The sequence below is a fragment of the Cynara cardunculus genome, assembly GCF_001531365.2.
Source record: "Cynara cardunculus var. scolymus isolate 2C chromosome LG 8, CcrdV1, whole genome shotgun sequence".
NCBI lineage: Eukaryota > Viridiplantae > Streptophyta > Magnoliopsida > Asterales > Asteraceae > Cynara > Cynara cardunculus.
In genome coordinates, this window is record NC_037535.1 from 1,693,325 (window position 1) to 1,707,675 (window position 14,351).

Below are 14,351 nucleotides of genomic sequence, written 5' to 3' on the forward strand. Positions count from 1 at the left end.
TTCCTATACACTTCGGCCGGGATGTTGGTGCTGATTCGTTGACTTGCATAGCCATTACACTTAATGGTTCCTCTTGTAGAAGGAAAGCAGGTAAAGAAAGCATGTTTTGCTGGCAACATGAGCAATGAGGTCCAAGATTAATCACTGATCTCATCGATCAGACTGGTATGAGATAATTCTCCTTGTTCTTTAGACTTATGGGGCTATAACAAAAAAGGGTAAAAATGACGTTGAGGGTGCGTTTGGTATATTGGACAGAACATAACATAACATGGATCTCTGTTCCACATTTTGCAAACAAAGTGGAACAAGCGTGTAAATTAATCAACATATATAAAAAATATAAACAACACATTAAGAGTAAATTGGTTATTTTATCTGTCATGTGCTGTCTGGATACCAAACGCACCCTAAGCGTATTTCCAGTTTGTGTTTTTGGAGCTTGCCCTTCTAATATTTTTTAGAGTATATAATCAGTATATACGCCAAATGAACTTACACACCCACTACACCTTTGAAGACATTGGAACCTCTGACCTCCTAGAAGGCCAAAGGTCCGAATACGGAGATACCGCTGGGCCAAAAGCCCTTTGGTTCTCATTTTCCTTAGCTCAATGACCAACTTCTGATCTGCTCAACAGTCTTGCTCCCAGTTAAAAACATGTTCCTGTTAAAAAAACCTTCTGCGAAGGGTTGGAGATACAATCGTGCATCAAGTCACAAAACCAGCTTCTCCTTTGGAGGTATGTATCCATAGTTCCATATAATCCATTCCATGTGTTCCTTTTTTATTGTTGTGGAAGTGTTTTATGTGGTTTTCCCATTGTAATAAAATGGGTTTGGTGTGTATTGTAATAAAATGGGTTTGGTGTGTATTGTAAACTCTATGTGTTCTTAAACATGTCATTATATGATCAATAAAATGAACTTTTTTAAATTAATTTCACATTCATACATGTTGTTGGAAAAAATGGGGTTTATTTTATACCCATTTCGGACATGAAAACAAAGTCGAATCCGATCTCGAAACGAGAAGATGTTTTACCGGGTTTGGATAGACCCATGTTAGAGCTACGTTTTGGTGTATCACGTGTCTAAAAATGAAGTTCGAGTGGATGAGAAATTGATCACATTCACAGGAAGTGTTGGAATGGTGAACTCAACGGAGTCAGTTATAACGATCCTGTTACTGTGAAAAAATATGCTAGACATGCTCAATTAGGATGAATTTTGTAATTGGTAGAGTTGAATAAATATGGCTAGAAGGCTCTCTAACGTGCCGATAAGTTTTGTCATTTTCTAGAAAATTGATGAACCAATTATGATATCAGTTACAAATGCAATTAATTTATTTGTAAAATATTTTGTAACACGACATTTATGGAATAATTAGTATTTTCTATGAAACTGTTTCCGTAACCAATGTATCATTAACTCATCATCGATTATAAGTTGTGGTGAATAGAGAGCCCACCAGTTTTATGAAAAACACCTTGCAACACACAATTTAGAGGGTTTCATATGAAAACAAGATGAAAAGTATTGATCACTCATTGCTCAGGTGATATTTGGTTTGAAAATTCATGGAAAAACCATTATAACGCTGTATCCTGGGAAAAAGACGTTGCCGTTGAAAACAAATCTGTTTTAAGGACATCGACATCTCTCAACTAATCTTTGTCCATTCAATTCATTTATGTTTTTGGTAAATTTATTTGTTGCATATATCAATATCATACTCTTTTATCTTTTTATATTTTGAAATATATATTATATATATGACAAAACTTATACATACTCTTCATCTTTGGTGTAGGTAAAAACACTGATTTTTGTGAAGGTTGGATTTTACTGGTAATCTAGATACTGTTCGATGAATGACCAGTCAATAACCTGAATATCGCTGGATCAATAAGCATTTGATGGCGGTTTATATTTTTAATGTATGATTTGATTTTATTAATAATAACGAAACATGTCATGTTCTTTTTCTTAAATGTTAACGTGGCATTGTCTAACCCGCTATATCTGGATACACAATGCTCCTGATGGCATGACAGCTCATATTTTCCCAAAACGTCGTCGTGAGAACCGATAAGATCCTCAGTAAAGCTGCAAAAAAGAACGGCATTCGTATTTTAACCAATGCCAGCAGGTGAATCCCGACACGCATCGCAGCCAGCGACGGCGGAGCCAGACGAGGAGGCATCATGGCTATGGGCGGAGATTAAGGCGGAGTCCCGCCGTGACGCCGAATCGGAGCCGGCGCTGGCTAGCTATCTGTACTCCACGATACTCTCTCACTCCTCTCTGGAACGCTCACTCTCTTTCCATCTTGGAAACAAGCTTTGCTCCTCCACTTTACTGTCAACTCTGCTGTACGATCTCTTCCTCAACACGTTTTCCGGCGACCCGGACCTCCGATCCGCCGCCGTGGCAGACTTACGCGCCGCCAGGTCCCGTGACCCTGCTTGCGCTTCGTTTTCTCATTGCCTACTCAATTACAAAGGGTTCCTTGCTTGCCAGGTTAGTTTCTTGAGTTTATATATATATATATATATATATATATATTATATATATACATGTATTGATTAATTGTTATATGATTCTTGTTGCAATTTTGTGCTAATTTAATTGGAATACTTGAAGAGATTGCTATTATCTTTGAAATATGTGTGATTCCTGCACAGGTCCATCCTATAGGGGCGAAAGCCCTAAAAAATACCCCTATTCAAAAAAAACAGTAAACTATTTGGGGTTTATAACAAAGTTGAGTTGTCACACAATGTCTATTATAGTAAGTGTAAATTGTATGAAAAAGGAACATACTTATTTTTAATTTAGGAAACGTACTTTTAAAACTTTTATTTTAGTACCTGAGATGTAAAGTTTTAACCATTTAAATATCCGGGTAACAAGTTAAAACATTAACCGGTTATCATGTGGATGCACCGAGTGATGTGGTATCCTACTCGGTATTATTTGCTGACGTGATTAGTGACATAATTTTTTTTTTAAGTATCGCTAATGATTTATAAAAGAGTCATTTTATATCATTCTATTAAAACTAAAAACAAACTTGAACTTGCATGTATAAGTTCAGCAGATTCAACAACAAAAGATAATTATTTATATTGTCTATATAAATATGTTTGATAAAATCATACGTGTAAAAAGAATAATAAGATTTCAAATATTATCTATGTTTTTTCAAAACAAAAAAGACAATTTTAAGCTGATAAAAAAGATTTAGAACGAGAAATATAAAAGTAACAAGGGGGAAGATGATTGCACCGGCCTAGTGGTAGCATACAACTATACATCAGTATCATCCAGGGGCGGATCTAGCTTGTAAAAGGTGGGGGGAAAGGCCCCCACTAAAAAATTAAAAAAAATAAATTTTCTAAGGGTAAAAGTTGTTTTTTTTTTATTTTCTACCATGGTTTTCCTCCGTAATTTCTTGTTAGGCCCCCACCAACTAAAGAAAGTATCTTGAAATCAACCAAAAAACTGAAAAGTTTCTCGAAATTGATAAAAAAAACCTTAAAAATCCCTCAAAATAATCCAAAAAACTTCAAAAATCTCTTGGAATGGTGGAATAAGGCTAAAAACACATAGGACGACTTTGTGGGCGTTTAAGCTACCTTAAAGGTGCCCCCATTAGACCAAAATCCTGGATCCGCCACTGGTATCATCGTAGCAGTTTTTTGTAAGTATTTTTTAGTAACAATATGACAGATACAACATGTGAATTAATGTCCGGTCAGGCTTTTAATGCTCTGGGCCGGGGCCCGCCCCTTAGCCGCCCCTGCCCGCAAACCATAGAAAAAGATGACACTTTTCATTGAATTTGGATATTTTGGGTGTTGTTATTTTTTAATATCTTTTTCAGAGTTCATGTGTATTGTTATTTTCCCTATAAAGTGTTTATTAGGTATAAAACATATTCAGGGGTTGTTTGAGAGTTGCTTAATGATTTAATACAGAATGATTAAGTAATCAGAATGATTAAGAGACTTTCATGATATAGTGTAAAAATGAATTATAATTATTTACAATGAAATTAGGGCGCTGAATGGTTAAGGGAGGTCCATGATACAAAATCATTTAGAGGGTTTTAGAACCATTAAGAAGCAAACATTTTTTTGCCAAACAAGATTCATCTCTTAACAATTCAGAGTTTGTTTCTTAATGGAACTATTAAGAGGTAAACAAACAACCCCTTACCAACGGTCTATTTTAATAGTCAAGAATGTTATCCGATAAAATAAAATAGATTTTGGATAAACTTTTTGCTCGATAATTCAAAATGGAGAAAGGTGGTGACCGGTGAGAGTGTGAAATAATGTCGGAATTGAATGTAATTTTTTTCCGAGAGATTTTGAATTCTGATTCTCTATTTTATAGAAATTTTAGGGAATCTGTTGGAGATGTACTTAGCTTCTTTATCTTGTTTTTCTCCATTTTAGAAAATCTATTAAAGATGCTCTAACGTGAACACTTTCGTTAACAAGCTGGTTCATCGTTTAATCAGGCCCAGCGGGTGGCTCATAAGTTATGGACTCAATCCCGACGACCACTTGCCCTGGCCCTACAATCTCGGATCTCCGATGTCTTCGCTGTCGACATTCACCCGGGTGCTACACTTGGAAAGGGAATATTGTTTGACCATGCAACCGGTGTCGTCATCGGTGAGACAGCGGTTATTGGCAACAACGTTTCCATCCTCCACCATGTAACTCTAGGCGGGACAGGAAAGGCTGGCGGTGACCGCCACCCAAAGATAGGAGACGGTGTGTTGATCGGTGCAGGGGCGACAATATTAGGTAATGTGAAGATCGGTGAAGGGGCGAAGATTGGTGCGGGATCGGTGGTTCTGATGGAGGTGCCGCCACGAGCAACGGCGGTGGGGAATCCGGCAAGGTTGGTAGAAGGCAAAGAAGCATCAAAGCTTGAAGAATGCCCAGGGATGTCGATGGATCATACATCCTTCATGTCCAATTGGTCTTACACTATATGAATTCTTCCATTCTATATATTTCATGCTATCAATTTCAAATAATTTCGTATTTATATGAAATCATTTTGATACAATACCAATCTCAAAGATGGTTCTATTAACCACAACGGTGGTGTTCGATTGGTTTGAGTTTGGGCTCCAAACGTTAAAAGTGTCTGGAGGTCCCAGGTTCGAATCCAAGGAGGAATAAAAATCCCCTTGTGGCTATGGAAGTTCAAATGTGGTGACTCCGGGTTTGATCGTCACCTTGAGATTAGTCGGTTCGCATAGCAGGTTGGATGTCCAGGTTAATATAAAAAAGATGGTTCTATTTATAATTTTGTAACAACTAGAGGCAATAATATGAGGTTTAAGCTCGAATAACTTGTTCGATGTAGGACTTGACCTCAATGCCTGTTAATGGCCTTAAAATCATGGTCGATTAACTCGTTTATTGGCTCGAGGTTGATAGTTTTTATCGTAGAATTTATGAATATGAGCATGGTGTATGCTTGAATTGCTTGACCGACTTAAAAAATTTAATCGAGTTTTCGAACGGGCCGAGTCAAACATTGGTGTTATGAAGCTTGGTTCGTTAAGTTAAGCAAGTTTCATTTTGTGTCCAAGATCGACTCTAGCTCAAGTAGCTCGTTAAAAACGACTCATTTACATTTGTAACAATCATTCATCTCATCGACAAGACCTGCACAAAACCCATAACGCTAGGGGTAAAATGGTCATTGTCATTGTCGTTGAATTTAATTGAAATTATCATTTTTCTCTTAAAAACATTAGGGATTAAATGGTCATTTCTTATTTATTCTTGTTGAATATCTGAAATGATCATTATTTTACAAAGTGTTCAGTGATTATTTTAAGATGCAAAATAAAAATCAATCACTCGATTAAATTTGGAGATGATTATATAATTTTATTTTATATTTAATAATCAGTTTTTCTTATTAATTTTTTTTATTAAATATGATTATATCCACCATAAATATGTATTAAAACTTATAATATATATTTTAAAGCACACTCCATATAAGTATAACACTTTTACAAACAAAATATGGAGTCAGGCTCTATAAATGATTAAGAGATGAATCTTATTTGACAAAAAAATATGTCTATTAATGGTTCTAAAACTCTTTGAATAATTTTGTATCGTATGTCTCTCTTGACTATTCAGCGTCCTAATTTCGTTGTAAATAATTACCAAACAATTATATTTCATTTTACACTATATCATGAAAGCCTCTTAATCATTCTGACTATTTAATTTCATTTGACAGTTGCTGAATGGTTTGGTACATAATTATGAAGTGATCAAAATGATTAAGAAGCTCTCATGATATAATGTAAAATGAAATTTAATTATTTCGTAGTTGTTTACAATGAAATTAGGATGCTAAATTTTGTCAAACAAAATTCACCTTTTAACGATTCAGATATTGTCTCTTAATGAAAATATAGAATTATTAAGAGGTAAACAAACAACCCCTTATTCTACACCAAATCATTCAGCAACTATCAAACTTCTAAAATTTCTAATCTTAACTTTTTTTATATATTTTAGGGTAGGGGGGAGCAGCGGAACCGGGTACCCGGTTACGGAACCGGAACCGCGTTGGAACCGCCGGTTCCGGAACCGAAACCGATATGAGTGGTTCCGGTTCCTAAAATACGGAACCGATTGAGAACGGTTCCGGTTCCGGTTCTCAATTTTTCGGAACCGTTACCCGCCGGGTACCCGGTATTTTCCAATAAAAAATTAATTATTATTTTTTATGCCAAATTTATATTAGGTTTACATCTTGAAAGCATATCGTCATCTTCATTCTTCATCTAAATTATTCATATAAAATGATTCGTATTCTTTCAAATTGTGTATTCACTTGGATTCATAGTATGTAATCGTTAAACTTTGAACATTTACCATTATAGTATGTAATCGTTAAACTTTGAACATTTTTTATTAGTCTATTATGGTTTGTAATCGTTAAACAACATTTGTAACCATTATTCTATATAATTTATATTCTTGCTTATTTATTTAGTGTTTTGGCAATGTTTTATTTTTTATTTTTAAATAACAAAATTTTAATATTTTAGGAAGCGGGGCGGGTACCCGGAACCGGAACCGGTTCCTGGCGGTTCCGGTTCCAAAAATTTAAGAACTGCTCTAACCGGTTCCGGTTCCGGTTCCAATATCTCAAGAACCGCCGGTTCCGGTTCCGGTTCCTGTCAAAAAGGGCGGGTACCCGCCTATGCTCACCCCTATTTTAGGGTATGGTTTTCTTTATCAAATTAGAGGGGGATTGTGCAATTTAAGCTAAAAAAGTGTCCATAAAAACTAGAGTAAATTACAATTTTTCATCCTTATGGTTTGTTAAAGATTGTAATTTTTGTCCCTGTGATTTAAAAATTACGTTTTTCATCCCTATAATTTATAATTTATTGTTATCTTTGTCTTACCTTTTTAAGTATAGGCGAACAAAATAATTAAGAATTGAAAACCTTTGAAATAATAATGAATCAAAAATCAGGACTAAAATCGCAATATGTAAACCACAAGAAGGGAAATCATAACTTTTAACAAACCACGGGGACTAAAAACGTAATTTACTCTAATAAGTAATAACTAATGAGGGAACGATGTCGTATGGGTAGATATTTCATTTCTCCTTTTATCGTCTCCAGCATCAGCTACCCAGAAGCTCGAGGTTCTCCCATATCCATGGCGTCATCTCTCTCTTCTCTCCAATTCAAATTCCGCATACCAAAACAACCCAAATCCAAACCCAAATTCCCATTCAACTTTTCAAATCCTACTCTCTGCACCGCATCGCCAAATGACTCCACCACACGCACCACCACCAATCGCCGCCGTAACCCGTCAACAATCCGACCAACTCTTCGCAGACAGAACAACTTAAACCAAAAACTCACCACCCCATCTCCACCAGATGCCGATTTAATGAGTTTATGCAAAAACGGTTTGATCAAAGAAACGATAGAGTTGATGTCTCAAGGCGTCCCAGCAGAATACGACGTTTTCGAGGTCGTTTTAGATTTGTGCGACGATCTTGAATTGGGGAAGAAAGTTCAACAGCTTCTTATTCGATCTCCTTTCTATGGTGATGTGAAATTAAACTCTAAATTGGTGGGTTTGTACGTAAAATGCAGCAGTATGAGAGATGCACGCAGGGTGTTCGACAGAATGCGTGAACGAAAAAACTTAACATTATGGCATTTGATGATCAATGGATATGTAGACAACAAAGAACCCAATGCAGGTTTGTTGTTATATGATCAAATGAAAGATTTGGGATTGACTCCAAATGAGGAAACTTTTAGTTTAGTTTTATTGGCTTGTGTCGGTATTGATTCGGTTCATGAATGTTTACTACACTTTAAAACAATGAAGGATAAGTATAATGTAGTTCCAAAGATTGAACATTATTTGCGGGTTATCGATGTTTTGGGGAATGCAGGTCATCTAAATGAAGCTATGGAGCTTATAGAAAACATGCCTTTTGAACCTACAGTTGAAATCTGGGAATCATTGATGAATTTTGCTCGAATCCATGGAGATATTGAGCTTGAAGACCATGTTCAAGAAATCTTGGCATCGTTTCAACCATCGATGGTGCTAGTCGATAAGCTTCCTTTAGGAAGGAAGCAATATGCAAGTAATATGCTTGAAGGAAAGAATAAGACCGATGAATACAGAAACCCAGATCCGTATAAGGAAGACACGTATAAGAACGTAAACGGTTTAAATGGTCAAATGAGAGATGCAGGGTATGTGCCAGATACCCGGTATGTGCTTCATGACATTGATCAAGAAGCCAAAGAGCAGGCTTTGATGTATCATAGCGAGCGTTTAGCGATTGCATACGGTTTAATCAGTACTCCAGCAAGAACAACTCTTAGGATCATCAAGAACCTCAGGATATGTGGCGATTGCCATAATGCTATCAAGATTATGTCCAAGATTGTCGGGAGAGAACTAATCGTAAGAGACAACAAGCGATTCCATCATTTTAAAGACGGTAAATGCTCGTGTGGAGATTACTGGTAACCTTTTTCGACTAATAATTGATAGGAGATCAACTTCTGCAGATGTTCAGTGTATATTATATGCTTGTTATATGATCTATAAAACAGTTTCTAATGAATATAACAGAGAGTGATTCTCACTTTCTTTGGATCAAAAATGCATGTTACAGATCTTATTTTTATGTACACTGTTTGGATCTCGATATGTAACATATGCCCTGCATTATTCTCAATCTAAGCAATTATTGCAGAGGGATACTTGTATCTATACGCTGCAATAGAAAACCTAGGCTATATCACAGAAGAATCAAATGTACAATTGTTAAATGGCTTGATTACTAATGAGAAAAAGAATACCAGATTATGTTGGAATTTTATGAGGCAGATTGTGATGAGGGCAAGGTTGATGTTTGGCTATCTCTTCGATTTGTGGCCACTTCAACAATAGCTTTATCTCGTGGTGGGACCCTGAGGTACGCTTTCATGACATCATAGACAGTAAATCCAATTGCGACTGATGGCACGACCTGAAAATTTACAAATTGCCAACCCGATGATCAGAAACCTGATTTTCTTTATCATCTGGGACAGACTAAGAGCGTGTTTTTTAATTGGGAGAAATAGGTTTGAAAAAAAACTTGGTTTTCTGTGTAAAGCTCCCCCTTAGAAGCTTATTGAATAAGCCACTTTCTATATTATTAAGCCACTGAAAAACAGTCATTTATAGCGAACAGAATAAGCTGCTAATAAAGGGGCCCTAAGGCCATGTTTGTCAACCATAAACTAGCTTATATCTTTTGAGCTTATTAAGAAAAGCTTTGGTAAGCCATATGCTAGCTTTAATAGCTTATCCGTGGTTTTATTCTCCCTTTTTTCCAATTATGCCCCTTATATATTCCTTTTAGGTCATTTCACATTGTGATTCTAACTTACTAGTTAGTTTTTACCACACATGACTAGTTCATGAGCTAGCTTATGAGCTAACAAGCAACAACTAGCTTATTAGCCGACAACTAGCTTTTCAGCTAATTTCCCAAACATAGCATAAAATGAACTAATGGGGTCACAGGTGGTTTGTCAAAGTCTCTCACCTTCAGGTAGTTGATGCTCAGTCCTGAAAACAATTGTTTCCATCCTTCTTTTTGGACAATCATAACAAGAGTTCCCATTGTTCCTTTCACTTGTAAGCTGGTGGAAGCCTGTAGCCGCTGAACCTATGATAGTCAAAGAACACATATCCTCATACTTTGTCTGCATACGTGTATACACACACATGTATGTATATATAAACGAAACCATAATTGAAAGATTACCTGCATTTGACGTCTAACAACATCCAAAGGGTATGTGAAAGTCTGACCAAGTAAACCAGCAACAGATCCACAAGCAAGTTTGACCATTATGTTCTTTCTGTAATCATCAGGGACACGGCTTTTCATTTCCTCATAGAAGTAAAACTTCAAACCCGAGTAAGGAAAGATTCCGAAGAGTGATGGAGCTAACAGAAAAATTCAATTTTTTAAAAAGAAATCAAAATCTATTTATTGTATAATATCTATGCAAGGTCAAAAAACAACTGTAGACTAGAGCTGTGAGAACAGAAAGAATTCATACCCACGCCACGGTAAAGGCCTCTCATCCCAGCCTCTCTATAAGTCTTTGAAAAGCAATCCTTAATTCCTTTATATACATGTTCGCTTGTCATGGCTCCTTTTCCGTTCAATTTGGGAGTGTCCACAACCTGTACTATCAGATCAGAATGATTCTCAGTTATATGTCCGAAGGTTTTGGGATCATCAGAGCATCTCCAACCCGACACCAAATCTCATTTTCTACACTAATTTTCATGCTATTTCATTCCAACCCAACACCAAATCTTACACCATATTGTTTTTGGTGAATAATGCTAAAATTTGGTGTTCTATTCTTTTACACCAATTTGGTATTGAACTATTTTTATTACAAAATGGCCCCTGAAGTTTAATTTTTGTGTAACTTGAATTTTTTCAATAACATATTTAAAAACTACACCATTGACATATATATTATAATACAAAGAAATACATACCAAAAAAGAATTTAAACATGTAGTAGTAAGCAACTAATAAATATAAGGGTATTATTGAAAAATTATACAAGTTAGGAATAAGGAATATACTTGAAATTTTCTATTTGGTATCATGAATGGTGTTAATGGGATGGAGATGCATTATTATTTACACCAAATTCTACACCATTTTGGTGTAAGAAATGATGTAAACGATTGGAGATGGTAATAGACAATGTTTGGCAACGAGTGTGCATGCACATTTGTGTGTGAAACAGAAAGACACTCAACTAAGTTGCCGAATGATGATTGTATACCTGATAAGCCAATTTAGTTCTAACTAAATCAAGCGGATAGGTAAAAAGAACAGCAGTTCCTCCAGATAATGATCCTGCTAACAGATCAATAACCGGGCTGCTTCCCATGGCAGGAAAATTGTAGTCGATATGCCTTCTATATTGTTCATATGCCATATAATGTAATGCGGCATAAGGAACGATTCTGGCAACACTAGCTCCATTCCCTCTGTAGTATAGACGACAACACATGCCCGAAACATATTAGCTTGAGAAAAAGAAAGGTTTCAGTGTAAACAGAGAGCAACAGAAGTTTCATCTCCAACCTGTAAAACCCAAGAAGTCCTTCTGTCTTTGCAATCCTTCTAAAAGATGCTAACAATCCTATATTGTGAAATTCGCTTCTAGTCTGTAACAGAATAGTAAAGAAACACAATGGTTACCTCCTGAAATATGAAAGAGGAAAAAGTGCATACAACTCCAGGGATAAAACGCTGTGAATAGTATTCAAAATTTATTATAGAATAAAATATGAAATTAAAGTTGCAAGTTGAGAAATTTTTACATACATCATTCATATTTCATGAGGCACAAACAATTGAGACCATGAGAATATAAATCTTGCTTCTTTTCCTGATAACAGGAGAGTGTCAATTGGGAGCCCACCATGGTGTAAAAGATACATTAGAAGCTCATAAAATCCATTTATGTGTCATGGCCCTAAAGGGCCTCTATGAGATCCTAACAACATCATGGCATGTCAATTACCCAACATTGTAGGATGGATATCAAAAGTCAAAACATAAAAAAGGTGTCCCTCCAAGACATTTTTCAGTTGAAGCTTCCTCTTCTGATGATCATTTGCATTGATGTCAGTCAAAGTCACCTCTGAAGGAGTGTTCTCATTTTACGGTTCAATTAGTTAGATTCAAATTTATGGAAGACCATTCATGACACTACCAAAACTATCTTGATCTGTACAAGTACTCTTAGAAATTGTTGTTCCTTGGCTTCTAACCACATCTAGACTACCAGCACAAACAAACTGTTCAGTAATTTCCCTAGACGAACATCAACTATATCTTCAGCTATATTAATCCCAAGTTGCACTCCAGATTCGTCCATCCCACAACTAATCACTCAGCTATAGAACGATTAAAAGTTCTGTTCTAGAATTAGAGTTCCCACAATGATTCATGTTCTCTTATCTACAAATTTCAAGGATTTTAAGTCAAACCCAGTTAGAGACGCCAACAACTATCATTTACTTCATACCAGTTATGGCTTGATGTCAAGCTGCTTTGAGAAAAGCTGAATGAAAGAGACAAGGAATAGAGGCAAATCTAGCTCTCTAATGGGCTGGGAGCAAGAGAGAAGCAATTCAGAGACAGTGGTGAAACCCTAAATTTTTTTGGACAATTGACCTACATTTCCATGGCCTTAACAAACAAAATTCCCTAAAAGCGACATCTATCATATCTTGGCTTAGACCCCAAGAAGCCATCAACAATGGTTTGGTCGAGAATGGCAGAAATAATCCACAAACACAGCCCTGTTAAAATTCTCACATCTTGAGTTAACCACATGTCAAGTAATTAAAATGCATCATCACATCTTCGATTCTGTCACACCATATAATGGGAACCTTAATAAAAAGAAATGCTGAACATGTGAACCTAAATTCTTGGTTGGCATAGGTGCAATACAAGACTCTCTTTTCTCACGACCGGTGTAACCCATCAACTATGAGTTGCAACTCAAGACATATGAAGCATGTATAATGACCAGTTGCAACGGAAATCCCATGAACCAAAGAGCTAAGAACCCATTCTTTTTGGTCATTTAACATTTCTAGTTTGTGGGTCTCATTCATATGGTGCCATGAGTAAGTTGAAATTGAGATTAACCCAAAAGTGATGAATACAGGAAGATATGTAATTTTATGGAGGAAGTTCCGTATACGTATGGTAGTGGCATAAGTCCAATTTGTTTGGAAAAAGGGGGAATTTATGTTCCTATTCATAATTGATCACATTGTCAACAAAATTAGCAATCAAAACGTAATAAATGACCATTAATCCGCAAGTTCATCTTCATAACCCAAAATTCCAATGCTTAACAAGCTAAATCCACTAGAATCAAAATCTACCAAACCACAAAATTCCCCCAAAAATACCAGCAATTCGATCATAACCTAATATGAAAACAAAATTAAATACAACCAGCAATTAGCGAAAGTGCGATCTGCAATTAAGAAGCATAATCAAAGAGAAAAAAATCGTAGGAAACCTGAAATAAGATCTTGAGACGCTCAAGAGGAGCAACAATCGTCTTAGCAACACCACCAGCAACACCACCGGCGATCAATTCTTTAGCGAACAAAGGAATACCTTCCACAACACCATCGCGCGGTGTCGTATCGTAGAATACGCCATCTTTACCGGTTTCTATCTTGTTCTTCTTCTCCCCCATGGGAGGGCCTTTCTCCCTCTAGAATCTAGAGAGAGAAAGAGAGGAAAGTTCCTTTCCAATTATATAACTCTAAGGGGGGAATCAAGAGAAAGAGAAGATGAGACGCTTCTTGTTCTTTTTGGAACAAAGAAAAAGCCGATGAGACGTTTTGTTGCCGTGTAACCGTGCGACGAGCGGGCAGTAAGATTTCTTGATTCTTCCACAAATATTTCGATTTTCGTATGAACAAATTTTTATGTGATTTTTCTGATCGAATCATACGTTAAAAATATATTACGAAATGCTTATCTGGATAAGTATTGGACCAATAAAATTTAACGCTATCACTTACTTATCAGATAAGATTTTGGTTTATTGAACAGTATTTTATGCAATAATTTACCCGGTAAATACTAACTGTTGTAAGAGTCGTCGTTCCTACTTATCGGGTAAGACTTTCAAAATTGTATTGATAATTGATGGAGTTTGATGT

The 14,351-nt window shown here is 36.1% G+C and overlaps 4 protein-coding genes across 5 annotated transcripts in view; 3 read left to right on the forward strand and 1 right to left on the reverse strand.

The window, feature by feature from the left end:
• LOC112516779 (protein EFFECTOR OF TRANSCRIPTION 2-like) overlaps positions 1-924 on the forward strand; it is a gene marked incomplete at its 5' end in the record, with an annotated part of 6,502 nt that extends 5,578 nt beyond the window's left edge. The window contains 2 exons of the mRNA XM_025124014.1: positions 91-165; positions 654-924. Of these exons, the coding sequence (XP_024979782.1) occupies positions 91-128 (38 nt within the window). The remainder of the gene's footprint in view (positions 1-90; positions 166-653) is intronic.
• A 1,221-nt stretch (positions 925-2,145) lies between these two features.
• LOC112517200 (serine acetyltransferase 5) lies at positions 2,146-5,085 on the forward strand. Its single transcript, XM_025124561.1, has 2 exons — positions 2,146-2,526; positions 4,535-5,085. The coding sequence occupies exons 1-2, from the start codon at positions 2,146-2,148 to the stop codon at positions 5,018-5,020; spliced, it is 867 nt and encodes a 288-aa protein (XP_024980329.1). The 3' UTR covers positions 5,021-5,085.
• A 2,635-nt stretch (positions 5,086-7,720) lies between these two features.
• LOC112516392 (pentatricopeptide repeat-containing protein At2g15690, mitochondrial-like) lies at positions 7,721-9,313 on the forward strand. Of its 2 annotated transcripts, XM_025123406.1 has the most exons (2): positions 7,721-8,298; positions 8,497-9,313. In XM_025123406.1, the coding sequence occupies exons 1-2, from the start codon at positions 7,740-7,742 to the stop codon at positions 9,084-9,086; spliced, it is 1,149 nt and encodes a 382-aa protein (XP_024979174.1). In that variant the 5' UTR covers positions 7,721-7,739; the 3' UTR covers positions 9,087-9,313. The 2 variants fall into 2 exon arrangements, with proteins under 2 accessions (XP_024979174.1, XP_024979173.1); XM_025123405.1 differs by having other exon boundaries at positions 7,721-9,313.
• LOC112516393 (mitochondrial carrier protein CoAc2) lies at positions 9,196-14,032 on the reverse strand. Its single transcript, XM_025123407.1, has 7 exons — positions 13,697-14,032; positions 11,734-11,816; positions 11,429-11,636; positions 10,679-10,805; positions 10,378-10,562; positions 10,156-10,278; positions 9,196-9,591 (listed from the first exon to the last, which is right to left on the reverse strand). The coding sequence occupies exons 1-7, from the start codon at positions 13,877-13,879 to the stop codon at positions 9,439-9,441; spliced, it is 1,062 nt and encodes a 353-aa protein (XP_024979175.1). The 5' UTR covers positions 13,880-14,032; the 3' UTR covers positions 9,196-9,438.
• Between the last annotated feature and the right edge of the window lie 319 nt (positions 14,033-14,351).